We start from the raw sequence: 24,246 nt of genomic DNA, 5'->3' as shown, positions 1-24,246 counted from the left end.
CTTGGGTGGGACGGGACATGGGGATGTGCTGAGGCATCACCCCTCGCAGGGAAGACTGTGTCAGCTCTGGGCACCAGGCACAGCCGTGCCTGTGGCCTGCCCGTGCTACCTAGGCAGCATGCAGCTGCCGGAGGCTGGGGCTGCATTGCCTCTGCAGGGATCACAGCCCGGCTGCATGGCTCCATCCCACAGCCGTGCTTTGACCATGGTGACACCCATGGTGCTCGGGTACTGCATCCTCCTGCAGTCCTGCTGCTGTCCCCAAGTCGGAGCCTGACCCTGCGGGGAGAGGGTCGCCCTATGCACCAGTGCCCTGGCCCGGCGGGACCTGGTTTATCCCAGGGGTAGGTGACGGCGGGGCGACAGCTGGCTGGGGGATTTGCTGAGGGCATTCTTTAATGCTGTGGGTAAATGGAGAAACAGCAGCTAATTCTGGAGCCCATAATCCTCTTCCTCCCCTGGGGTTGGGGAGTGTGCCAGTCACGCAGCCGCTGGCAGGCCCTGGGGACGAGCCCCTGGCAGGTCCCCAGGTGCGCCGCGGGCCAGAGTGACTCCCAGACCATGGGCGATGTACAGAAGGTAAGCAGGGTCCAGTGACATCCTGCCTGTGCCAGAGTGGGTGTGCCGGCACTGGTCTGCAGTGTCACGCAGCCTGGCAGAGCAGGACCAGGGCTTTACCCTGGGCTTGTCCCCTGAGCACACCCAGGAGCTGGCAGTGCTCCCAGGGCAGGGCAGGGGCAGCACACCCTGGGGGGATACTGGGGCTGGGCGGATCTGCCGTGGGGCCACTCCAAACCTGGACACCTTGGGAGCCAAGCCCTGGCTGTCGCTCGGGCCATAGACACAGGGTACCCATGGACAACAGGATACTTAGCTCCCCCCTCCAAAATGAGGGTGCTCTGCAGTGACCCAGCACCCTACAGGGCTCCCCAAGCACCCTGTGCCCCCAGGGGCTGCTCTCCGTCATCCAGAGGCTGAAGGGTTCTGTGGAGCAGGAGCTCCGCATCATCCTGCTGGGGCTGGACAACGCAGGGAAGACCACACTGCTGAAACGCCTGGCATCTGAGGAGGTCAGCACCATCACACCCACCAAGGTAGGTGCTGCTGGGGGTCATGGGCAGCAGGAGGGTGGCAGGTCCTACTCTCCCATTGGGTGATGCTTGGGTTTGTGTCCCCGTGCAGGGCTTCAACGTAAAGAGTGTCCACTCACATGGCTTCAAGCTCAATGTCTGGGATATTGGGGGGCAGCGCTCCATTCGCTCATACTGGAGAAAGTATTTGGGCAGCACCGACCTGCTGGTGAGTGGGGTAGCCCCCTGCAGCTCCCCGCAGCCCCCTGCAGCCCCCCGTGTGAAGAGCTGTGCCCTCTGCACGGCTTGTCCCCCAGCAGAGCCCTGCGGCCCTCACAGAGGGCAGAGGGCTGTGCAGCTGGGCGAGGAGGAGCCACTGACTGTTCCTTTCCTCCCCATGGCAGATTTATGTCATTGACAGTGCAGACCAGAAGCGTTTCGAGGAGACTGGGCAGGTATGAGGGGTCTGGATGGGGTGGCTGTGGGGGCCTGGGGCTCGGACCTGGCTGGCACCAGCTCTTTGAGGACTGGAGAGGGGAGCGAGGCTGCTCTCTACCATGGGGCAGCACCACTGTGGGGGCCATGTTGTCCCTAGAGCTATGTGGGAGTAGCTTGTGGTCAGGATCTCAGAACCACACCACCCCATGGCAGATCTGTGCCCAGCAGCTCCCACCGAGCTGGGTGTGATGCCCCAGGGGTACCCAACATGGGGGTGACTTTGCCCCCAGTGAGAGCAACCCCCTTGGTCACCAGCCTCATGCCCTCCTCCCCAGCACCAGTTTAGTGTTACGACCAAGCAAAGGTTTACAAGTAGTGAATTCAGAGTTACAAACCCTGGGAACGAAGCTGGAGAGCGGAAGGTGGGACTCTGTGTGCCAGCTGCGGCTGTACCAGCACCAGACGGCGGCGTGGGTGTGCTAGACAGCACGGGGCTGACAGCAGCCTCCTGTAGGTGCCCTTTGCCCAAGGCTCTTGGTGCCAGGAGCGCTTCAGTCCTCAAGCAGTAGTGCATGCTGCTCCTGAGCTTTCTTTAGGGCAGATGGAGCTTCGGGGGTGCGTGTCTCTCTCAGGATGTCGAGACCTCTTCTTTGACTGCAGCAGAACCCCAGAGAGAGGGGGGTGAGGCATTTTGGGGACTGAGTTGCCCCAGCCTGCCCTGGGCAGCTCAGGCAAGTGGTCAGGTGGCTATGTGGAGGAGGGCAGCAGTGGGCAGCAGCCCTGGGAGACGGTTCTCTCTTTGCAGGAGCTGGCAGAGCTCACTGAGGAAGAGTCTCTCACAGGGGTCCCACTGCTGGTGTTTGCCAACAAGCAGGACCTAGTGACTGCAGCCCCTGCAGCCGAAATTGCGGAAGGACTGAGACTCCACACCTACCGAGACCGGGAATGGCAGATCCAGGCCTGCTCAGCCTTGTCTGGGGAAGGAGTGCAGGTAGAAAGACAGGGGCCTGCAGGCTCTGCAGAGGTGGGAGAGGACCCAGGACCTGCCATGCTTCTGGAGCTGTGCTCATGTCTCTCTCTTCTCTCCAGGATGGGATGAACTGGATTTCCAGCCAGATCATGAACAGGAAGAAGTGAGAGATGCAAAGTGCCAGACTGGACTGAGCTGCAGGACCCTAAGCGATGGCCAACCCCCCTGATCCCTAGACTCCTCCAAGGGCTCGGCTGGGCCCTGAGCCTCAGACTGCTGTGCCTAGATATGCTTCGTACCCAGCCTTTCCCTAATCGGTTGGCTTCCCCTCTCCCTGCTTCCTGGGCTTACACGGGCTCCTTTATCCCCCAACCCTCCTGCAGCCCCAGTGCTGTTGGAGGGAAGCACACATCCCATTGTGTCAAGGGCTTGCACACCTCCAAAACGAAGAACTGGCTCCAGACTTGTCCACCCACACTGCTGGCACACGCTATGGAGGCTGCTGCACCATGCACACTGCCCAGGGCATGCTGGACACCCCACCATGGCACTGGCTACACCCTGACATGGCACATACAGCCGAATGGTGTGGATTCCCCTCCACTCCCATAGGACGTGACTGGTGCTGCCCCATCCATGGCAGCTGGCTCGGGAAGGCCTCGGTTCAGTATCTTTTGCTGTCCAGAGGAGCCCCCACGTGTGCACAGGACCTGGGACAAGCGCAAAGACACAAAAAGGACCTGGCCACACAGCCACCAGTGGAGAGGTTTCATTGCCTGGTGACAGCCGCAGTTGCAGCCACGCTGCACATGCCACCGAGAAGGACCACTCCGCACAAGCCCCAGGGAAGCGCACTGCCCTAAACACACCCAAGCTGCGGCTTCTGTTGCCCTGCTGAAGATGTCCATCCCGTGGGTGGAAGGTGCAGCTCCCGGGCCACTGCAGCCACCATGGCTGAGCGCCTGCACCACTGGGGGCAGATGGGAGACAAGCAGCCCGGAGCCTACTGCTTTGCCAGGCCCTGGGCTACAGCCCTGCCTGCTCGCAGGTGGCCCTGCGGCCCTGAATAAAGCTGCATGTGACCCCTATGCTGCCTCAGCCAGTCCTTCCCGCGGGACCCGGGATCCCTGGGGCGGGCTGGGACCCCCGGGCGGGCCGAGGCCGATGCCCATCCCTGGCGCCATCTTGCCTGCCGCTGCCATGGCGACAGCGCCCCTGGGGGACCGCCGGGGCGGGTCACGTGTCCCGCGGGCGGCACGAGCCGCGCACGTGACTGGCACGAGGCGGGAGAGCGGACTACAGTTCCCGGCCTGCAGCGCGCCGCTACACCTGCGCAGTGCACGCCTAAAGGCGCTCCGCCCCTCCCTCCGCCTGCCCAAAGCACGGCGGGAACCGCGGCCGCTCTGGTCCCGCCCCCTTCTCGTCCATAGGCGGAAAGGAGTGTCAATTGCCCGCGGAGGCGGGAAGGCGGTGGTGTAGAGGTTTCTGATTGGCGGCGCCGGCTGCGGTTGCTGGGCGGGGCCGGGGGTGGGAGCGGCGCGCCGGAAGGCGGAAGCGGAGCATGGCGGCGGGTGCGGGTGGGCTGCTGGCGGCAGCGGCGTTGCTGGTAGCGGTGACCGGGCCGCGCCCGGCGCCCGCAGAGCTCACGGACGGCAACAGCGAGCACCTGAAGCGGGAGCACTCGCTGATGAAGCCGTATCAGGGTGAGCGCGGGGCCGACGCGGGCGGGGCGGGCGCCCTGCAGCGGCCCGGGCTGAGGCGCGCTCCCTTCCTCCGCCCGCTGCAGGTGCAGGCTCCGCCGCGATGCCGCTGTGGGACTTCCAGGGCAGCACCATAGTCACCAGCCAGTACGTCCGCCTGACGCCCGACGAGCGCAGCCGGGAGGGCTCCATCTGGAACCGGGTGGTGAGAGCCCGGGGGGCGGGCAGGGGCGGACCGGGGGGACCCAGCGCCTCTCCCGGCTCTCGTCCTGACGCCGCTGGGCCGTCTCTCTGCACAGCCCTGCTTCCTCAAGGACTGGGAGCTCCACGTCCACTTTAGGATCCACGGTGCTGGCAAGAAGAACCTGCACGGAGACGGCCTGGCCCTGTGGTACACCCAGGAGCGCCTGGTGCCGGGTACGGTGCGCAGCCGGGCTGGGCTGAGGCCTCCTTGGTGCTCGTGTGTGCCCTGGGGCAGCCCAGTGAGCTGCCCTTGGAGTGACCCCTCTCCTGGAAGGTTTCTCACCAGGTCTCCCCTCTGTCTGGTTTCACTAGAGTGGGATGACGTGTCCTGTGCGTTCTACCCTAGAAACAGGTGTCCTTGGCCATCTGCCTGGCAATAAACAGTTCTTGCAGCCCTTCTCCATAGAAGCCTCTAAGCACAAATTCCTTCTGTGAGCCTTCTGTTCCCTTTGCTCTGCCCTGTTCCAGGTCCTGTTTTTGGCAGCAAGGACAACTTCCATGGACTGGCCATCTTCCTTGATACATATCCCAATGACGAAGCAACAGAGGTGAGTAGTGGAGGAAGCTCTTTCCTCACAGCTTTGTGCTCTGAGTGCATCATGCCCAGACCAAGGAAAAGTCTGTCCTTATGAGAGAGTGGGCTGCTCTTCCTGTACTGAGAGTGGGGAAAGGCAAGAGTTTGTATGTGCATTAATGGAGATAAGAAGGTCCTTGCCTACTGTTGTTGACTGCACAGATGTTTCCAAGGCCTTCTCCCCTCAGGATGAAAGGGCAGCTTGGAGCTGGTGTAAACTATGCATGACCTGTTAAGTTAGAGGAATACATCTGAAAGTGTATCCATCCTGAGTGTCATTTCTTGAACTTCTCTGTGCTTTTGTTGAACATTCCATATTGTTTCTGGCCTTATTCTCTGTTTGCAACCCAGGTGTGTCTAAAAAAGAAACTCCTGGGCTGGCTTTTTGTTCCAGAATTCCCGGGGGCTGAAATATAGATCAGTCTCGTGGGGGCTGTTGATCCTTCCTTCTCTCCTGCTCTGTGTTTGAAGATGTTTTTACGGCACAGTCAGAAAACATAACTGTCCTAGTGAGATCTATCGCACCAAAATCATGTCACTTATTAATTAAGTGACATAATCCATAAGCGCCTGGAAATGACCCCAACCCCTCTCGTCTTGATGCTCACTGAGAGCTGAATTCTTGCCTCCAGTTGGCCTCTTCCACTGTATGTAATCTGCTGACTGCAAAGATCTTGAGTGTGGTTATGTTGCTTGTGTGAGATTTCTGCACGTTCTGAGTCCTGTGCTCAGTGTTCTAACACTTCTTACCTGGTCTGGTGCTTACTCTGTGAGTCTGGGGCACTCATTGCCCTGGCCATGCGGTCTGGTGTGGGCTCATGGTGGGGTTTTGATACACAAGGTCAGAAATGGCTGCTCTGCTTTAGACAGAACAAGTTCTTGCTCAGTTTAGAAGCAGTTTTATGTAGAAAATGAGCCTTGATTTCATTATTCTGTCCTCCATACGGGACTGTAAAGCAAAACCGTGGCTCTGTTACCATGCCTGACTTGAGATCCTGCTTTCACTGAGGTCTCTGGCCAGGCAGGGGAAGGTGGCTCTTGGGCTGCCGCTCAAAGGGTCTTGCAGGCTGAGGGCAGCAGTGCTCTCCTTCCTGCAGCGCGTGTTCCCCTACATCTCTGCGATGGTGAACAACGGCTCCCTGACATACGACCACAGTAAGGACGGGCGCTGGACGGAGCTGGCAGGGTGCACCGCTGACCTTCGGAACCAGAACCATGACACTTTCCTGGCAATTCGGTACTCCCGAGGCCGCCTGACGGTGAGTTGTAGCAGACACCTTCTGCAGGGTGTCTCACGCATGTTAGGGCAGTGCTGCTGAGCAGGTGTTGCTGTGTCAGGAGGTGACCTGGAGATGGTTTTCCAGGCTTGACCATCTGTGTCTCCAGCTCCAAAAGAGCTGCAGGCAGGCAGGATGGCAGTGTGCATTCCCTGTGTGACGCTCCCCTGGTATTACAGGTGATGACGGATGTGGAAGACAAGAATGAATGGAAGAACTGCATCGACATTGCAGGGGTGCAGCTGCCAACTGGCTACTTCTTTGGTGCTTCTGCTGGCACTGGAGATTTGTCTGGTGAGAGGGGGCTTTGCTTGCAGAAATAGCTGCTGCTTGGAGCCTAGAATGTAATGCTATGGATGTATCTGATGGCTCCAATGGCTTCTCTTCCCTCAATTGTTAAAATCTTGAAACCCTATTGGGTAGGGACCCATGGCCTGAGAAAGGAGGCACCTGAAAGCTAAGGAACATCTCAAATTGCAGTTTGATACCTGGGTTGTGAGGGTGGCTTGAGAGGGAAGGAGACCTGGACCTGGCAGAGTGCAGACCTAAGGTGCTCTGAGCATGTAGACATCCCTCAGAGCTTCTCACAGTGTTTGGTGCTAACGGTTGTTTCCTAGACAATCATGACATCATCTCAATGAAGCTATTCCAGCTCATGGTGGAGCACCCTCTAGAAGATGAGACTGTTGACTGGACCAAGATTGAGCCTAGCGTCAGCCTCCTTAAATCACCTAAAGGTGAGTCTCTGGGCTTCAGAAACCTTTGGTAGAGTGTTGGGAGGCTGGGGCTGGATTCCTGAAGGCCTGTTGAAAGGTGTCACAGATGTGAGTCCCTGCAGCGCCCCACAGGAGCGAGGCTGGGTCAGCCTCTCTAGCTACTCTTGTCCTTCCAGACAATGTGGATGACCCGACGGGGAATTTCCGAAGCGGGCCTTTGACGGGCTGGAAAGTGTTCCTGCTCCTGCTCTGCGCACTGCTGGGCATCATCGTCTGTGCTGTGGTGGGAGCTGTGGTCTTCCAGAAACGCCAGGAGCGGAACAAGCGTTTCTACTAGCAGAAGACCTGAGCCGTGACCTGTGCCCAAACCCATCTTTTCTATGGGGAGCTCTAAAAACTGTGGTTTCTAAAAGCTGTTTCTGAGAAATATCAGAAGTATTTTCTTATCCGTCTGTTTGGCTGTAACCCCTGCCCAGCCCTCAGCATCTGGCAGCTTGGATGGAGAGGGGCGATGCCTGCTGGGGCCCCCTGGGCTGTGGTGGGGGAGCCCAGAGGGCATTCCCCCTGTTTTTCTGGTGCTCCCCCTGCCAGCTGGGACCTGCTGTGCTGCCTGTGGCAGGTGTGAATGTAAGGGGGGCTGTGGGGAGGGGCTGTGAGCAGGGCATTAAAGGACTGACACCAGCTGTGGCTCTGGCTCTGTCTGGGGTGGGGAGAGGGTGGGGGGGGTGGGGTAGGAAGGCCTAGGGGGACTGAGAGAGCTGGGGTGAGGCCGTTGTTGGGGGGGCCTCTCAGTTTAGCATCATAGAATCATTACAGTTGAAAAAGACCTCTAGGATCATCAAGTCGAACTACCAACCCAACACCCCCAGGCCTCCTAAACCATGTTTTGAACACCTCCAGGGATGGTGACTCCACCACCTCTATGGGCAGCCTAGTCCAATGCCTGACCGCTGTTTCAGTGAAGACATTTCTCCTAATATCTGATCTAAAACATCCCTGATGCAGCTTGAGTCCACTTCCTCTTGTCCTATCACTAGTGAGCTGGGAGAAGAGACCACCACCCACCTCACTACAACCTTGTCTCAGGTAGTTGTAGAGTGATAGAGTCTCCCCTCAGCCTCCTCCTGTCTAGACTAAACCCCAGTTCTCTCAGCTGCTACTCATGAGACTTGTTCTCCAGACCCTTCACCATCTTCGTTGCCCTTCTCTGGACACGCTCCAGCACCTCAATGTCCTTCTTGTAGTGAGGGGCCCAAAACTGAACACAGTATTTGAGGTGTGGCCTCACCAGTGCTGAGCGCTGCCCTGTTCCTGCTGGCCACATTATTCCTGATACAAGCCAGGATGCTGTTGGCCACCGTGGCCACCTGGGCACACTGCTGGCTCATGTTCAGCTGGCTGTCAGGCAGCTCTCCAGCCACTCTTCCCCAAGCCTGTACCATTGCATGGGGTTGTTGTGACCAAAGTGCAGGACCTGGCACTTGGCCTTGTTAAACCTCATACAACTGACCTCAGCCCATCGATCCAGCCTGTCCAGGTCCCTCTGCAGAGCCTTCCTACCCTCGAGCAGATCAACACTCCTGCCTAATTTAGTGTCATCTGCAAACTTAGGGTGCATTCGATCCCCTCGTCCAGATCATTGATAAAATATTGAAGACTGGCCCCAAAACTGAGCCCTGGGGAAGCCTGCTTGTGACTGGCTGCCAACTGGATTTAGCTCTGTTTGCCACAACTCTCTGGGCTCAGACATCCAGCCAGTTTTTTACCCAGTGTAGAGTACACCCATCCAGGTCATGAACTGCCAGCTTCTGTAGGAGGATGCTGTGGGAAACTGTCAAAGGCTTTGCTAAAGTCCAGATAGACAACATCAGCAGCCTGCCCCTCATCCATCAGGCGGGTCACCTGGTCACAGAAGGAGATCAGGGTCGTCAGGCAGGACCTGCCTTTCATGAACCCATGCTGGCTGGGCCCGATGCCCTGGTGGTCCTGCACATGTCTGGTGAGTGCACTCAGGATGAACTGCCCTGTAACCGTCGTAAGTTTGGTGGGGGGCTCTCCCTGGGGCGCCTCCCAGTTTGATGGGGGCTGTCCCTGGGGAGGTGGGTGCTCCCCGGAGGGTCCTGGCGAGGGGGACAGGCCGAGGAAGGGGGGTGTCCCGGCGGGTGGAGGCCCCGGTGGGCGAGGTGTCCCCGCAGCCCCGGACCTGCCCCCGGCCCGCCCCGCCGGGCGGAAGGAAGCGTGGCGGAACGGCAGAGGCCGGGCTGTGTTTCCGGGGGGAGGAGCGGGGGTGGCTTTGAGCGGCGGGGCGCAGCCAGCGTGTCCCCTGCGGCCGGTCCGGGTGGCGGGTGCGCCCCGGCGCCATGGGCCCGGCCCGCCGTAGGGCCGCGCTCCGCCTACACGGCGGCGGGTGAGCGAGCGGCGCGGCACTGGGCGGGGGGTGGCGAGTCGGGTCGTGGGGGCGGCTCGGGGGTCCCGGGGGGCGGGGGGGATGTGTCTGTGTGCGTCCGTGTGTCCGTCCCCCGTTGCTGACCCCCTGCTGCGCCTCAGGCCCCCGGCGCTGCTGGGCCTGCTGCCCGCCAGGTTCTCCGTCTTCCCGCTCTTCTTCCTGGCGCTGCTCCTGGGTTTCGCCTCGCTGCTCTGGCTCCAGTTGAGCTGTTCGGGCGAGGGGCCGGCCCCGGGCGCGGGGCAGAGCCGGGGATCCCCCCGCCAGTCCTGCCCGCCCCAGGCCCCGCGCCTGCCGCCGGAGGACGACCCGTCCTGGGGTCGCCATCGCCTGGCGCTGCTCGTCCCCTTCCGCGAGCGCTTCGAGGAGCTACTGGCCTTTGTGCCCTACATGCACAACTTCCTGAGCAAGAAGAGGATCCGCCATCACATCTTCATCCTCAACCAGGTGGATCATTTCAGGTAGCGTCTCCACTTGCTGCGGCGAGCAAGGGGGCCCTTCTCCCAAACTCTGTCCCTGCCATGAGCACCAAGAGGGTCTCCCGCTTGCCTCTGGCGATGTGGAGAAGTGTTGGGCCTGGGCAGCCTGGAGTTGGGGCTGGGGTGTGATGCCCTCCCCAGATTTACTCACTCTAGAGTTTACAGAAGGACAAAGCAGTATTTTGCTTCTCTCTTCCTTAGCAAGAAGAGAATTACCTACCCCCAGATATTTCAGCTTTCTTCCAAGTGTCACAGGTGTATATAGTAGTACACATCTGGGAAATGTTGAAATTCAAAGAAATACCGTGGGGTGTTTGGAAACACAATCACTCACCCCCTGCTCGCTGCCCAGTGCCTGCCTGCAGCCCCCGTGGGTGCTGCGCAGCTCCCCAGCTGGCCTCAGGCAGGGTGGGGTTTGCTATAGGCCCTTGCTGTCTGTGGTGACCAAACCCCTGCACGTCACTGTTGGCCTCAGCATGTGCTGCCCGCGTAGGGAGAAGCAGGCGTGCAGTTTCAGAACAGGCAGCCGTGGCACCTGGCGCTGTGGAGGAAGGGAAGGCTGTGCCTGTGATTCCCCCGTTTGGGGAGCAGTTGAACATTTAGTGTTGAGGAGCATGGGAGTTGGACTTGAAGGGATGGCGGCTGCTGTGCGTGGCGCTGAGAGTTCCTGGTCCCGTGGCAGGTTTAACAGGGCGTCCCTGATCAACGTGGGCTTTCTGGAGAGCGGCAACGACACTGACTACATTGCGATGCATGACGTTGATCTCCTGCCCCTCAACGAGCAGCTGGACTATAGCTTCCCGGAGGCAGGGCCCTTCCACGTGGCATCCCCAGAGCTGCACCCACTCTACCACTATAAGACCTATGTGGGTGGTATCCTGCTGCTCACTAAGCAGCATTATGAGAAGGTAGGTGTCTGCCTGGGACGTACTGGCCAGTTTGGGGCAGGGGCTGTGACACTGTCTTGAAGAGTCGTGAAGAGTACATTTTGTACTCTGCACTTGGGAAGGGGGGAAAGGAGTGAAAATAGTTCAGGGAGTGAGCTTGTGGTGTGATTTGGTGGCAGGCTGGAGAGGGGAGACTATGCTGGGGCTCAGGGCTTGCGATGCTGGTGTCTGCTCCTCTGCGGCGCATGGAAATATGCTGGACCAGACCTCAGCTGATACCATGCCCGTCTCATTTCAGTGCAACGGCATGTCCAACCGTTTCTGGGGTTGGGGTCGGGAGGATGACGAGTTTTACCGACGTATCAAAGGAGCTGGTCTCCAGGTAAGGGGTGCTCCATGGCCTCCTAGGTTGAAATTGCCCTTCTCCTTGTCTCCCCACCTGGCCCCTGGCTGCAGGTCAGAACCTGGGGAAGGCAGTCCTTCTGTGTTCTCCACTCCAGTAGCAGGTGCAGCAAGTTTTCCAGTAGCTTTACAGAAGCTTTGCTTTCCATCTAGGTTCGCCGTCCCTCTGGAATCACAACTGGCTATGAGACTTTCCAGCACCTGCATGACCCAGCTTGGAGGAAGAGAGACCAGAAGCGCATCGCTGCACAGAAGCAGGTGAGATCTCAGTGTGGTTGAGGGGAACCATGGGAGATTTGGACTGTGGTCACCACATGCTCTGAGCCTTCCTTTCTCCTGTCCTCCCCTGCCAGCTCTGTGCTCCCTCCCTGGGCACTGGGTGCTTCCCTCTCCGCTGGAAGCCAGCACGGGCTGAATGGTCTTTGTCTTCCTCAGGAACAGTTTAAGGTGGATCGGGAGGGAGGTCTAAACAACGTGAGGTACCGAATTGAGTCACGGACAGCTCTGAGCGTGGCAGGAGCCCCTTGCACCGTCCTTAATATCCTGCTGGACTGTGATACAAATGAAACCCCCTGGTGCATGTTTGGCTGAGCCCATCTCCCGTGTGCCAATTGTGTGTGCTATGCTTGTGCCAAGATGTGAGGGCTGCTGCCAAGCTGCCTGGAGCAGGCAGGATTTTTGCAACAGACAAGCATAGCAGTGCTGGCGAGATGCAGAGAAACAGCGCTGGGAACTGGGCTTCGCTGGGACCAACAGAAGAGGCTGAGAGCAGGACTCTGCAGCATCGCTGTGGACACTGGTGCTGCCTCCCAGGGCAGGTGCAGGAGGCAGTTTTCCTGCACTGGACATGGCTGATCAGCCACCCAGCTCAGAGGACAATAAAGAACTATCAGGGCACCTGTAAGTTGTGAATGCCCTGGGCTGTACCACTCCTTTTTCCTGCTCCCTTCACCTTACTGGCTTCAGTGCACCTGTTTCTGGCTTAGCCCTGGCTACGCTTTGTCTGGACAGGTGACCTGCTCTGGTTCGGAGGCCAAGCTGGTCTGAAATGGGCTCCGAGTGAGATGGTGCCTGTCTTTGAGCTGCCAGGTACCCCCAGGGTTGTGCTGCAGTCACTTTGTTGCAGGAAGCAGTTGTGGTTGAGCTGTGCCCTGAGCCCCAGCATCCTGGATGTCAGCAGTTGAGTTAGCCCAGGACTCCTCTGTCTGTGGAGTGAGGAGAACTCTGGCTGAGCTCCTTCATTCCTTGCCTGCCTTCTGTAGTGTGTGATGCCTCAGCCTTTTTCAGATGTTGGAGAGCCTGGTGTCCCCCGAGCAGTGCTAAGGGGAATTGGCCCTGTATGAGGTGTCCTGGGAGAGACTGGCAGACAGACTCACCACAGTGCAGGTGGAGTCAGGGCAATGGCATGGGTGAAGTGCAGGAATTAGGATGGTTGCCCCTAACCCTCCTGAGCTGAGGGGCACGAGAGCTTCCTTGGCCAAGGTAGGGGCTGGGACGCTCTCCTTGAGGTGGGTTAGGGTGATGAGGGAGAGGCAAGGCTGTGGGAGGCCCAGGCCATGGGTCTCACCTGCTTGTTCTGGCTGCCCAGCCCTGCCTCACCACCAGGCTGGTTTCTCATGTGGCATGGCAGGACAAGGACCTGGGCTGGCCTTTTCAGCAGGGCAGGAGGTGTTTACTTGCTGAGGGTATCGCAGTGCTGGTCCCCCAGTGCTAGCAGGGCCTGTGGATGTGGCATGTCTGGGTTGGTGAACGGCTACAGGAAGGTGCCTGGGCAAAGGGCTGTGTCACCCTTGGGTTGCTGGTGAGCAGGAGGTGACTTAGGCAATGCACCCTGCAAACATCAGGTCTCTAGGAGCCCAACCCATGTGGTGACATGGGGACCTGCTGCTGTCAGAGCAAGAGCAGCTGTGGGAGGCAGCTGAAGCACTGACAGTGTGTGCTGGGAGAGTGCCCTGGGACAGGAGACATGAGGACAAGGTGAATGTTCTCCTCTGGCTGATGGGAACGTGCCTGGGTGCTCTGTAGTGCTGGATCCAGGAGGTGAGGAAGCTGGGAAGGTCCCAACAGGTAAGGAAGAGCCCTGGGGGCTGTCAGTTGCTTGGGTTCAGTAGAAATCAGCCACACCAGCACCTTTTGCTGGGAAGTGGGATGTGCAGAGCTGGGCAGGAGGGGCAGGGGGACCTGGCTCTCAAGCCCCAGGGAGGGGCAGCAGCTGTGGAGCAGCACCTGGTCCATGTCTGTTTGTGCTGGGAGCAAATAGTTGCTGTGGGCTCTAGAAAGCTGCTGCTCACCCTGATCTGCTGAGGGGTGGCACAGGTGCCCACAGACTCTCAAGGGAGACCCTTGCCAGTGCTGGGCTCCTCTCTCCCGTCATCCTGTCACCAGCCTTGCCCTGGCTGCCTGCTCAGGCTGCTGGGTGAAATGGTGCTGTGCTGCTCCAGAGCGGAGGGTGCTTGGGCTGGCTCACAGGTGGTGCCATGTGTGGGACTGCGCTGTGCTGGCTCTGGGGTCTTGGCATGCATTTGGGTGCTGCTGCCTCCTCAAGCTGGACAGACCCAGCTGAGCAGCCGGTACCCCTGCGTTCACCAGCGCTGGCACCAGGCCCTCCATGTTTCCTGGCCCCCTTCTGTCCTCATCCTCTGCCTGGTGCTTCCTTGAGCTATTGCTTTGCCAGGTGCCTGCAGATATCCCCAGAGAGAAACTGTCACCGCCGCGGGAAGCCAAGTGGCCCTGGGGATGTGGCATCTCTGGGGAGGAGCACCAGGATGAGGGGGAAAAAGCATCAGAGCCAAGTGTGGGGGTTGTGCACTGTGTAGGGGCAGTGGGGTGGAGTGGCTGGAGAGATCTGTCTCCATCTGCTCCCCATGGTGTTTCGGAGTTGGGTGAGGAGCCTGGAGACCTGTGGACTGGGGTGTGAGGGGGGCTGCCCCCCGAAGAAGTGGTTTAGGTGGGAGTGCAGTATCAGGCAGTACTGCTTTGCATCCTCCAAGGCACAGGCAGGCACAGTGTGTCCTCCTCCCCAGCTCTGGGCCTGTCCTTGCCCCAGGGCGATGTAGGGACGAGCTATTCCAGAGCTCCCAATGGCCTCTGCAGTCTGGCGGCCCCAAAGCAGCACTGGTAACTGGCACAAAGATTGCAGACAGGTTGAGACACACTGTGCACTGCTCTGGAGGTGTTTCCAGAACCTGTCATGTTCCTTGCTGTGGTTGGCCAGAGGGAGATGTTGGCCCAGCAGCCCTGCTGCTCTCTCTCCATCGTGCAGGTTTTGGGATCGGCCACCTGTACACCAGCCACTTACCGGTGCCTGAACTGCAGCCAGGGCTGGTGAAGGCAGATCAAAGTATTTCTCTGTACCGTTCAAAATAGATGACACAGTTTTGGGCAGGTTTCACGAAGACATAGATGTGCAGAAACAGAGAGCATATGTGCACCTCGCACTTCGCTCAGCGCTAAAGGCTCCTCTTCTGCTGCCTGGCAGCTATTTCTCAGCTCTGCTCGCAGCCCCCTCATCCTCCGGTTGCTTTTGTGGAAGAGGCAGCATGCTGGAGACCCGGCTTCCTTTTATAGCCCTGAATGTGACTCGGAGGTCGCTCGGCTCTGTTCCACCCCCACGCACTTCATTATTAGCCATGGCCCAGCGGGAGGGGACAAGGTTTTTCCCATTGCCTTTCCGCAGATGGATAGCACCCTGCCTGCTGTCCCAGGAGCCCTGCCGAGCTGAGCCGGAGGCCTCATGGCATTCCATGCTCTCAGGAGCCCTGAGGGAAGGGGCCAGGATGCTTGGGGGCAGAGAGAGCCTGTGGAGCCCCAGCCCTGCCCCTCTGCGACGCCCCTTCTGGGGCCCAAATTGCTGTTAGCAAGGCCATACGGGGGCTGCTGTGGGCACAGCAATCGGCTGGCTTTTATTTGCCAGGTTGTTTTAAACGAGGTGGTGCCTGGAGTTGTTTGCTGGTGGCCATGTGAAATTGCTGTAGTATCATGCTGTGGGGGGGACCAGGGACTGAGGCGAGTGGAAACGGGACTGGGGAGAAGTTGATGGGAAGCAGGAGCATCTCTGCCCAGGGAACAGGGCATCCCTTGCTGCTGGAGTGTCCTGGTGTAGGCAAGCCCTGGGGCCTCACGGGAGCTGCCATCCCACGGAGATGTGCTTGGGACAGCGCAGCCCACAGCTGAGATGTGGCAGCAGGAAACGGGGCAGACAGAAAGGAGGGGTGCAGCTGTGACCAGCACCCACTGAAGTCAGCCTGGCATCCCTGCAACCTGCCCAGACCAAGGTCCCAGCGGGATACTGTTACTGCCTGCCACCACAGGCATGGGCCTGCCCTCTGGTAGGGACCGAGGGGTGCCACAGGCTGCTGGGGGTGCCCCACGTGAGGCAGAGGGCCAGGACATCGCAGATGCATTCCTGCTGCCAGCAGCTTGTGAAATTGCACTGTTGCGAATGGCCCCCCTATTCAGAGGCTGTGTGTCCTGCTGATCCAGCATGCAGCTGGGTGGTGGAAAGGAGCTACTGGGGAACAGAGAGGCCAGGGATGGAGGGAGCGAGTGGTTGTGTGCCTTGGCACCACACCGAGGATAATGCAAGCATGTGAGCCTGACGAGCAGGGACTGGGGACAGTGTGTGTGTGTGGGTGAGCACTGGCAGCACAGCTTGAGGACTCTGGTGTGCGTCGGGGGGAGCTGGCAGCAAGCAGGGCCCTGGTGCGCGAGCACGCCGGATGCATGTGTCCCCGAACCTGGGCTGGGGATGGTGCGTGTGTGATCGCTCCCAGGGGAGAGATGGGCACTGTGCACAGACCACGTGGGGATGGAGTGGGGTTGCTGCAGATGCCCCACTCCCGAGGAGGCCGGGTTGCCTGGTGACCAGGTCTGCTCCGTGCTGGGCTCCCTGCTGCCAGTGCCTGGCACGCTGCAGGGGCAGCGATTGACAAAATCGGCTCCCGGCCGGGACGTGGCAGGGCTAATTCAGAAGGATGAAGTATGTCATGTCTCACTGGTACCAGGCGAGGTGCTGGGGTGGGTGGCAGCCCCGTGGGGGTACTCTGTGCTCCCCGTGCATGCTGCGGCAGGTGGAGTGAGCTGTGCAGTGCAAGCATCTCCGGTGGCTCCTGCACACCCGTGGGTGCTGTGGCACGGGGGGGACACGGAGCTGTCCTGCAAAAGGAGGGTGCAGAGTGTCCCGCCGAGCCGAGACCCCTCTCTCTTCCACGGGTGCTTGGTGCAGCCAACGAGGCTGAGCAAAACGCCTCTCTCCTGCCCCGGGTCTGCAGCAGAGTGGGGGTTGTGGGGGTCTCCTCCGTTTGCGCACGGGGTGCTCGGCGCTGCAGGCAGCCAGCCCGCCCCGAGCACCGCCCCGCCCTGCTGGTGGGCACGGCCGGGCCCTCCCTCTTCCTCCTCCTCCTCTTCCCCCCGCCCCTCACCGTGCCGCCGCCGCCCGCCTCCGCGCCGCGATTTGCCGGTGCCGGCTCCGCCCGCAGCCCGCGCGTCCGCCACCGAGGGGCGCGTTCAAACACGGCGAGGGAAGGAGCGGGGAGAGGAGCTCGGTGGGATCGCAGCGCCGCCGGCATGGTGAGTGCGGGCCCGGTGCGTTCCCCGGGGAGCCCCGGTGCGCCTCCCGGTGCGCCCCTCCCTTTCCCCGGTGCTCTCGGCCCTGCGGCTTTGTCCCGGGTTGCAGCACGCTCGGCCCTGGGGACCGACCTCCCCCCTCCGCGCCGGAAATTCCGGCCGGGATCGGTGGGAGCTGCGGGGAGGAGCGGGGGGGCGCTGCGGACCCGCCTCCGCCGCAGCCCCTTCCCCCCCTTCCCCCCCGCACCTCTCCGCGGCCCACCCGCTTCACGCCCAGAGGGGATGGGAGGGGGTTTGTGGCCGGATCCAGCCCGGGCAGAGCTCGATGGGGGCACGGCTGGGATTGGGACTAGATCTCGTCCACCACCCCGGGAAGGAGCCAGGCTGGCCGGACCGGTGTTTTGCTGCCTGGGGCGGGGTGTGACACCCTTCCCGCCGCAGGCAGGACACCTTCGGGCTCCCCCGGCGCTTCCCAAACCTACAACCTGACCTACTTCCTTGGCCGCCTGTGCCGGGAGGAGCTGCTGCGGGGCTTGGCCGAGCTGCTCCCGGCCGATGCCCTTGTGCTGGGGGCTGGATGCTGCAAGCTTCCCCCCCATGGGGACATCCATGACCCTCAAACCCGTGCACACCTGGTGGCATCCCAGACCCTCCCAGAGGGTCTATCCCCACTGCCCTTTGTGGGACGTCGATGCCCGGAGCAGGTGCTGGGCTCCCAGAGGGAGGTGACAGCGCAGGCCAGGAGCTGTCAGACAGGTTTGTGCGTGGCAGCAATTAAAAGCGGGGTGTTTGTTTACCCGGCGCGTGGTGCTGAGAACCAGGGCAGCTTCCTGGGTGTAACCTGGCCCGTGAGCCCTCGGCGAGGCTGGGAGTGTAGCAGGGGCTCTGCCTCACCCCTGCCACGTTTGCTGTGCCCCCTCCGCCCGGGCTGCCTGCGAAGGGCTGCGAGGGCTGTCACCCCCCTCACCGGTACTGGGGAGCTGGAGTTGAGGCCAAAGGCATCCTCATGTCCTTCCTACCCGGCCACCTGCACAGGAAGCTGTATTGTCCCATCCGCATCCTGCCCCTTCCCGCCTCCTCCTGCCGTGTCTGGCCACGGCGTTCCCTGCATGCGCGCAGCAGCTGGGCTCCAGCTGCCTCATCCCTGCCCGGTGTTGGGGTGGGAGCACTGCGGGTGGAGCGGGGCCGTGGGGAGGGCTTGGTTGCTCGCCCTGCATGGTGCTGGGAGGCCGTGCTGTGCGGGAAGACTCCCTCTGGGGCAGGAGAGGTGCCTGTCCTCTGCACACCCTGGGGAGGCTGAGCCAGTGACCCCCAGTACTGCGCAACCCCAATGTCATTCCAGGGAGGTCTCCAGAGGTTGTCTGGACCCTGAGGTCCTGGTGGGGTGGCTCAGTGCCACTGGGCCGGGGCTGGCGCCAGGCCTGGGCAGGTGCTGCCGGCTCCTGAACTCGCCTGCCTGGCTGGGCGGCAGGTGCCTGTTTTGGTGGCGGCCCCGGCCGCAGGCAGGAGGTGGGGCTGGGTGTGGGAGGGAAGTGCTCTGCCATGGGGGGATGGCAGGGGGGAGCCCCTGCCCTGGTGCATGCTGCATGCCAGTGCCCTGCTTGCTTGGCTCCCAGGTCCACAGGGAGCTGCCTCGACCTGGTGGGTCTCTCCCAGCGCCAGGAGCCCAGGTCGGTCCTTGGCACTGGTTGGGAAAGGGGGTGCCAGCGGCATTTGAAGCATTGCTGACTCTGTCTCTCCTTCGGCAGTGCTGGTACCGGGCTTTTCCCTAATTCTCCATGGCAGCAGCACAGGGTCCTGTGACCTGTGAGCCCGACACCCGGATCCTCAGCACCTATTTCTCTTCAGAGCCCGTTGGTGTCGTTGGCAGCATGGGCAGCGTGGGCAGCCTGGTGGAGAAGCAGGATCTATCCCCCCTGGAGCTGCGGGCCCCGCTGGGGGGCTCGCGGGGGCTTCGGCAGCCTGATGGCTTGCTGCGGAAGGGGCTGAGCCAACGGGAGCTCTTTGGCTACCTGCACGGGGCCAAGAAGGAGATGCGGTCAGAACGGAAGCACCAGACGTCAGGCGCCTGCTACAAGCGGGACTATGAGAGCGACCGCGAGAACCGGTCCCCTGAGCGCTGCTCCCGGGAGCACCACCGTGGGGCTGACTTCTCCAAGAGCTCCCTGCCCGAGAGGGGCCGCTTTGACAAGGTGAGACTGTGCGTGCCATGCTGGGCCCTGAAATACACCTGCGTGAGGATGGGGCTGGAGCAGAATGGTCTGTGCCAGGGATTTCAGGATGTCCAGGGATATGGGGCTGGGAGCAAGCGGCTTCTCCCTGGCTCTGGGTGCCTGTGTGTGCTGGTGGGGGGTTGCTGGGCTCATCCTGACTCTGCTCTTGTTTTTCAGTGCCGTATCAGGCCCTCAGCTTTCAAGGCGGTAGCTGGGAAGGGGCTGGTGTCCATGCAGGGCCTGTCCTCATCCAAGGGGCAGAAGCTGTCCAAGAGCAATGGGAGCCTGCACACGCTGCTGTCGCAGAGCAGCACGGCAGCCTCACAGCATGGCCCGCTCCGCACCCACCTGCTCCACGCCATCAGCCTGGATGAGACCTCTGACTCCAGCCACAACTCCATCCAGAGCTTCCCTTCCTATGGTTCCCGCCTCAAGCCTGCCCAAAGCCAGTTCAGTGCCTCCATGGGCCACATCAACCACATTGGGGGCTCCTTGGACAGGGTTTCCCGGAGCCCCAGGGACCCCCTGGCTCCTGAGAAGGCACCCCTGTCCTGCAAAAGCATGGCCACCCTGAGCCGGCTGCAGAGCCCTGGGGAGCCCCCGCCACCCTATGAGTTCACCTACTCGCTGGAGGACGCGGTGAAGCAGCTGGAGGACCGGCTGCAGGAGACAGGAGGAGAGCTACGGCAGCTCAAGAGGAGCCTTAGTGAGACTGAAGACCCCTTCACGCAGGTGAGCTGTGGGCTAGGGCTGTGCTGGGTACCCCAGGCAGGGGTGTGGGGCTGTGGTGCCTCGGTGGAGTGGTGAAGGAACGGATGTCTTCCCATGGTGGGTGATGGGCTGGGAATGTCCAAGTGCGGCAGGATCCAACATCATGGGACCTTCCTGGATCCCTCCCTGGGGATGCCCCGTGCAGGGGTAGGCTATGGACCCTCACCAGCACCTACCTATGCTGGCAGGTGTTTGAGGACAAGCAGCGGCTGTGGCTGGATGAGCTGGAGGATCTGAAGCAGATGTACATGGCCCGGCTGCAGCAGGTGACGCAGCAGGCGCAGCGCGGGCAGCGGGCACTGCAGCTGCAGCTCTACAAGGCGCAGCAGGAGAAGAAGCGGCTACAGGAGGAGCTAAGCATGCAGCAGTGCCAGTGTGAGGAGCCCAAGCTCCGGCAGTCCCAGGGTGAGCGAGTCAGCCCCAAGCTGGAAGAGACCAAGTGGGAGGTGAGTTCCCTTCCTTCCCTCCCTGTTGCCACCCTCCTGGCCGTGGAGCCAGGATGGGGGCAGCGGTTCCTTGCTCTGGTGTCACTCATGGCCACAGGACATGGGGAGACAAGCCAGGTGTGATGGTTATGGTCTCCCAGGGATGCTGTGGTGACAGCCTGGGTTGCTGCCACCCCTGGGGTCCTACTCCTCCAACCCTTCCTCACTGCTTGCCTGTGCCCTGCAGGTGTGCCAGAAGGCAGCGGAGATCTCCCTGCTGAAACAGCAGCTCCGGGACACCCAGGAGGAGATGGCTCAGAAGCTGGGTGAAATCTTTAGCTTGAAGACACAGCTGCGGGAGGCCAAGGCAGAGGTCCAGGCCCGGGATTCCCAGCTGGCACAACTGGCAGACTCCTTCCAGAGCTCCCCGGAGCCCAGCACCTCACTGCCACTGGGTGATGACCCCATGCCGGCGTGCCAGGACTTCCCCGGCTGCGAAACTGATGACTCCAAGTGCCGGGGCCTTCACAGCGACACAGCGGAGCCACTGGAGCGGCAGGTGGAGTGGCTGTGGGCAGAGCTGCTGCGGGAGCGGCGCCAGGGCCAGCTGCAGGCTGTGAACTTTGAGCTGGAGAGGAAAACCTGGCAGGAGGAGAAGGAGAAGGTGCTGCGGTACCAGCGGGAGCTCCAGGCCAGCTACATGGAGATGTACCACCGGAGTCAGGCACTAGAGCGGGAGCTGCGGCAGCTGCGGTCAGAGCCCAGGGATATGGGGGCTGACGCTCCATGGATTGAGCGGGTGGAGTCCTCAAAGATCTGAGCGGCAGGATGCCAGTGGGACTGTGAAGGAGGAAGGTCTCTTGCTGCTGCAATGGGAGGATTTCAGGGTCTGCACAAGGACCAGCTGCTTGGTGCTGCCCTGGGGAGAAGGACTGATTGAGACAAGGGAGCTTTTTCTCCTTGCAGCGCTTAAGGCCCTTCTGGGGGGAGGGGGGTTATCTGTGTGAGGGTGGGGGTCTTGCATGTGCCCCATGCTCTGACTCCAGGATTGCTTGCCCTGTGATTCTTTCTGCCATGGAGCAGAAACCAAGCATCCTGTGAGCCATTCCCTGTCCCTCCTGCTCTGCCACCTGTTCCCTACAACCCAGTAACTTAATGTCTTGCTAAGGAGAGACTTGAGCTGTGTCCTCATCCCCACTGCCTTGCTGTGGGAGCCCCAGCCCCTGTTCGCAGTGGCTGCCCTGTCAGCAGCATCCTGGAGCTGGTGGTGTGGCAGTGCTGGTGTGCCTGTGTGGGTCTGTGTTGGTGCCACTGGGAAGGCAGAGGAGGAAAGCGCTGGTATTGCCAGGAGGGGTGGGGAAGCTGCCCCAGCACCTCTGTCGGGGCGTTCCATGGCAGCAGTACTGGAGCTGCTCTGCAGGGGAGGGGGTTAATGCACCATCCCTGCAGGAAGCCCTCAAGCTGAGAGGGCTGAGTGGCTTATGCAAGGAGGGATCAGGAACTGGTACCCTGCCACAGTGGGAGGCCTTTTTTTGGAGGGGCGAGGACTGGGGCATGTGGCTAGGGGGCTGGGATGCTCCCAACTGGGGAAGAGACTGGGGGATCCCTACATCGCCCTCCGAAGGTGGGTGAGAGGGAGTGGAGGAGCTGGGGGGACCAGGTCAGAGGAGCCCTGCTCCATGCCTGTAACAGCCGAGGCTCTCCACGGCCTTTCCTGCAATAAACTCAGTTTTCATTCTGCTGGTCTCTGCCTTTGCTCTCCCCCACCGGGGCTCTCGGCCGCGCCGGCGGGTGTGGGCCGGTCCGGGGAGGCAGAGGGGACACCCCCCCCCAACCCGGACCCAGCGCCTGCCCGGGCTGCCGGGGAGGGAGGGAGGCGGCGTGGTGCCGTCGGTACAACCCGCCGGGGCTGAGTCACGGCAGGGCTGGGCGGACCGGCACCCTGGGCGCTGCCGCCGGGGTAGGCCTCACCGCCCCCCAAGGGAACACACACCCACCCCCCTCCTCCCCACGCCCCCCGCGGAATGGTTCGTCCGGTCCCGCCGGACTCAGCGGCGCCCGGGCGCGCCCACCCCTCCCGCAGGGTGACCCCCCCGCCGGCCGTAGCGTGGACGCCCCCTGGCGGCGCGGCGGCCGTAGCCGTGTCCGCTCCAGCCCCAGGCAAGGCCGGCACTGCCTCTACAGACCCCACAGCAACCACTGCTGCCTCTAGAAACTACACAAACACCTTTATTCACCCCCGTGGCACCACCGCCCCCCCATCAGTGTCCCCACAAACAGGGGGCCGAGAGACCCACCCCCCACTGCTGCTGCCCCACGGGCACATCCCATCCCCAGCTCTTCACAATGGCAGCGGCAGGGCCTCCACCTCCTCCAGGCACTCATCGTAGGTCTCCTGGTACTCCTCGTGGGGCTTGATCATGATGACGCAGGTCGGGCGCTTCGAGCCAGCTGCGGCTCCCAGGTCCTATGGGAACACAGCGAGGCCATGAGGGAGGCTGGGGGGCACTGGGTCCCCCCCGAGGGGAGGCCTGACACCCAGCCAACATGCTTCACGCCATGGCCTAGCACAGGGAAGACATCTCTGATAGCCCCTCAAGCCCAAACCCTCCAGACTTGTGCTGGGTTTAAGAACTCCTTCCCCAACTTCTCTCCTGGATGCTGGAAGTGAAGCGCTGGGCTGGCACATGCCATGAGGGGCTGGCACCTGCCTCATGCCGTACTCCTTTCCCAGGACGGGGGTCTGCAGAGCTGCCTGCAATGGGGGCAAAGCCCCAAAGACACGACACCCCACCCCCCACCCCCAACTTCCAGTCTGCAAAGGTGAAGACATCCCACCAACACCACACTTTGGCCAGCATCTCATTTCTGCAAGCAGGCATGTCTCAGATCATGATCAAGGGGGGAGAAAAGCATCCTGGCTCCAAACCAGAGAGCTCCCATCCCCAAATACTGCAAGGACTCTACCAGGGCAAATGGTTTTGTGGTCCCACAGCAAAACACTCCTACCCCTGTGCCACAGCTGCTTGTCCCTCTCGTGCCCAGGCCACAGATGAGCACCGAGCGCTTCACTCAGGCACCAGATTTGTGCCTCCCGGGGAAGGCTCCTGCCGCAGCCCGGACTTGGTGCTGCCCACCGGGTTCCCTCTCACCGGGGCTGGTGCCTCTCGGCTGCGCAGCCCCTTACCGCTTTGGAAGGGACGTATGCGTAGGGGAGGCTCCTGTCCTCGCACATGATGGGGATGTGGCAGTATACATCGATAGGCAGCGTGTCGCCGGCCAGCACCATGATCCTGCAGGGGGAAAGCCGGTGTCAGCGGTCGGGCCGCGCTCGGGCAGCGGGGCCCGGGGGCAGCAGGGCCGTGTCGTGCCAGGGCAGCAGAACCCGGCGGCAGCGCTTACCCCTTCTCCCCCTTGTTGATGAACTTCTGAACCTCCTTCACACCGCGACGGATCTGCTTGTGCTTGGCCGCTGCAAGACAACGGCACCGTGAGGAGGCTGCGCGACCCGGACCCGGTCCCTCCCGCCCGCCCGCCCGCCCGCCCCCGCTGCTCAGCCAGACCTTTCCTGATGCACTTGTAGAGCTTACGTGTCAGCTTGCGGGAGGCGAGCGGCTGGGCGATAGGGTTCAGGTAGTCGAGCTGCTCCCGGTAGGAGCGCTCGGCAGCTCCCTCCGCCTCCGCCGCCTCCGCCTGCTTCTCCCGCGCCATGGCCGCGCCACCACCGCGCCACCGCTTCCGCTTCCGGAATACCAGCGGCCTGGGAGGCGTACCTTACACCCTAATCGCTCTTCGCCAGCCAATCGACACCACCTTCAGGGCTGCCAGCCAACGCGCTAACCAATGGCGAGCGGCGCCTGCTTTTCCCCGCCCCTTGGGGCTCCGGCCTGCTGCCGGGCTCCTCGCGCCGCCAGGGTCCCGTCGCCCACCCCCCATACCTCCCCCCGCCTGGGGTTTCAAACACGCGTGGACAGGCTCTCACCACGGGCCTTTAACTGCGGCGCGCCCCGCCGCGGGGTCGGGCCGGAGTGCCCCTCCCGGCCTGCGACGCGCCGGTAACGCCCGGCCCGCCC

At 61.6% G+C, this 24,246-nt stretch overlaps 5 protein-coding genes across 9 annotated transcripts; 4 read left to right on the top strand and 1 right to left on the bottom strand.

Moving 5' to 3' along the window:
* Positions 1-411: 411 nt before the first annotated feature.
* Positions 412-3,565, top strand: LOC142060762 (ADP-ribosylation factor-like protein 3). 2 transcript variants are annotated; one of them, XM_075101000.1, is made up of 6 exons: positions 412-579; positions 924-1,094; positions 1,183-1,299; positions 1,475-1,525; positions 2,314-2,499; positions 2,598-3,565. In XM_075101000.1, exons 1-6 carry the CDS (start codon positions 412-414, stop codon positions 2,643-2,645), a joined length of 741 nt encoding a protein of 246 aa, XP_074957101.1. In that variant the 3' UTR covers positions 2,646-3,565. The 2 variants fall into 2 exon arrangements, with proteins under 2 accessions (XP_074957101.1, XP_074957102.1); XM_075101001.1 differs by having other exon boundaries at positions 562-579; positions 951-1,094.
* Positions 3,566-3,994: 429 nt separating this feature from the next.
* LMAN2 (lectin, mannose binding 2) lies at positions 3,995-7,669 on the top strand. Its single transcript, XM_075102477.1, has 8 exons — positions 3,995-4,181; positions 4,265-4,383; positions 4,478-4,595; positions 4,890-4,969; positions 6,093-6,254; positions 6,452-6,566; positions 6,890-7,009; positions 7,165-7,669. The coding sequence occupies exons 1-8, from the start codon at positions 4,040-4,042 to the stop codon at positions 7,323-7,325; spliced, it is 1,017 nt and encodes a 338-aa protein (XP_074958578.1). The 5' UTR covers positions 3,995-4,039; the 3' UTR covers positions 7,326-7,669.
* A 1,586-nt stretch (positions 7,670-9,255) lies between these two features.
* B4GALT7 (beta-1,4-galactosyltransferase 7) lies at positions 9,256-12,128 on the top strand. Of its 2 annotated transcripts, none has more exons than XM_075102475.1 (6): positions 9,256-9,395; positions 9,536-9,892; positions 10,593-10,818; positions 11,096-11,179; positions 11,353-11,457; positions 11,635-12,128. In XM_075102475.1, the coding sequence occupies exons 1-6, from the start codon at positions 9,349-9,351 to the stop codon at positions 11,788-11,790; spliced, it is 975 nt and encodes a 324-aa protein (XP_074958576.1). In that variant the 5' UTR covers positions 9,256-9,348; the 3' UTR covers positions 11,791-12,128. The 2 variants fall into 2 exon arrangements, with proteins under 2 accessions (XP_074958576.1, XP_074958577.1); XM_075102476.1 differs by having other exon boundaries at positions 9,264-9,395; positions 9,569-9,892.
* Positions 12,129-16,683: 4,555 nt separating this feature from the next.
* On the top strand, positions 16,684-21,911 carry N4BP3 (NEDD4 binding protein 3). Of its 2 annotated transcripts, none has more exons than XM_075102472.1 (5): positions 16,684-16,767; positions 18,513-18,956; positions 19,155-19,709; positions 19,937-20,194; positions 20,421-21,911. In XM_075102472.1, the coding sequence occupies exons 2-5, from the start codon at positions 18,543-18,545 to the stop codon at positions 20,991-20,993; spliced, it is 1,800 nt and encodes a 599-aa protein (XP_074958573.1). In that variant the 5' UTR covers positions 16,684-16,767; positions 18,513-18,542; the 3' UTR covers positions 20,994-21,911. The 2 variants fall into 2 exon arrangements, with proteins under 2 accessions (XP_074958573.1, XP_074958575.1); XM_075102474.1 differs by lacking the exon at positions 16,684-16,767 and adding an exon at positions 17,447-17,520.
* Positions 21,912-22,382: 471 nt separating this feature from the next.
* On the bottom strand, positions 22,383-23,931 carry NHP2 (NHP2 ribonucleoprotein). Of its 2 annotated transcripts, none has more exons than XM_075102471.1 (4): positions 23,764-23,931; positions 23,576-23,645; positions 23,361-23,466; positions 22,383-22,640 (listed from the first exon to the last, which is right to left on the bottom strand). In XM_075102471.1, the coding sequence occupies exons 1-4, from the start codon at positions 23,882-23,884 to the stop codon at positions 22,515-22,517; spliced, it is 423 nt and encodes a 140-aa protein (XP_074958572.1). In that variant the 5' UTR covers positions 23,885-23,931; the 3' UTR covers positions 22,383-22,514. The 2 variants fall into 2 exon arrangements, with proteins under 2 accessions (XP_074958572.1, XP_074958571.1); XM_075102470.1 differs by having other exon boundaries at positions 23,737-23,930.
* Between the last annotated feature and the right edge of the window lie 315 nt (positions 23,932-24,246).

Source organism: Phalacrocorax aristotelis, chromosome 8, assembly GCF_949628215.1.
Source record: "Phalacrocorax aristotelis chromosome 8, bGulAri2.1, whole genome shotgun sequence".
NCBI classification, from domain to species: Eukaryota; Metazoa; Chordata; class Aves; order Suliformes; family Phalacrocoracidae; genus Phalacrocorax; species Phalacrocorax aristotelis.
Note: the sequence above shows the minus strand (reverse complement) of the source record. Positions and strands in the feature narration are given on the sequence as shown.

Bases quoted from the DNA above. Each gene is read 5' to 3' on its own strand.
- LOC142060762 (XM_075101000.1), top strand. From the start codon at position 412: ATGGAGAAACAGCAGCTAATTCTGGAGCCCATAATCCTCTTCCTCCCC. The intron at 1,300-1,474 runs GTGAGTGGGGTA...TCCCCATGGCAG, and splicing joins TGGGCAGCACCGACCTGCTG to ATTTATGTCATTGACAGTGC. The intron at 2,500-2,597 runs GTAGAAAGACAG...TCTTCTCTCCAG, and splicing joins TGTCTGGGGAAGGAGTGCAG to GATGGGATGAACTGGATTTC.
- LMAN2 (XM_075102477.1), top strand. From the start codon at position 4,040: ATGGCGGCGGGTGCGGGTGGGCTGCTGGCGGCAGCGGCGTTGCTGGTA. The intron at 4,596-4,889 runs GTACGGTGCGCA...GCCCTGTTCCAG, and splicing joins CCAGGAGCGCCTGGTGCCGG to GTCCTGTTTTTGGCAGCAAG. The intron at 6,567-6,889 runs GTGAGAGGGGGC...GTTGTTTCCTAG, and splicing joins TGGCACTGGAGATTTGTCTG to ACAATCATGACATCATCTCA.
- B4GALT7 (XM_075102475.1), top strand. From the start codon at position 9,349: ATGGGCCCGGCCCGCCGTAGGGCCGCGCTCCGCCTACACGGCGGCGG. The intron at 9,893-10,592 runs GTAGCGTCTCCA...GTCCCGTGGCAG, and splicing joins AACCAGGTGGATCATTTCAG to GTTTAACAGGGCGTCCCTGA. The intron at 10,819-11,095 runs GTAGGTGTCTGC...GTCTCATTTCAG, and splicing joins CTAAGCAGCATTATGAGAAG to TGCAACGGCATGTCCAACCG.
- N4BP3 (XM_075102472.1), top strand. From the start codon at position 18,543: ATGGCAGCAGCACAGGGTCCTGTGACCTGTGAGCCCGACACCCGGATC. The intron at 18,957-19,154 runs GTGAGACTGTGC...CTTGTTTTTCAG, and splicing joins AGAGGGGCCGCTTTGACAAG to TGCCGTATCAGGCCCTCAGC. The intron at 19,710-19,936 runs GTGAGCTGTGGG...CTATGCTGGCAG, and splicing joins CTGAAGACCCCTTCACGCAG to GTGTTTGAGGACAAGCAGCG.
- NHP2 (XM_075102470.1), bottom strand. From the start codon at position 23,884: ATGGCGCGGGAGAAGCAGGCGGAGGCGGCGGAGGCGGAGGGAGCTGCC. The intron at 23,467-23,575 runs GTAAGCGCTGCC...TTCCCCCTGCAG, and splicing joins ATCAACAAGGGGGAGAAGGG to GATCATGGTGCTGGCCGGCG. The intron at 22,641-23,360 runs GTAAGGGGCTGC...GTGTTCCCATAG, and splicing joins CATACGTCCCTTCCAAAGCG to GACCTGGGAGCCGCAGCTGG.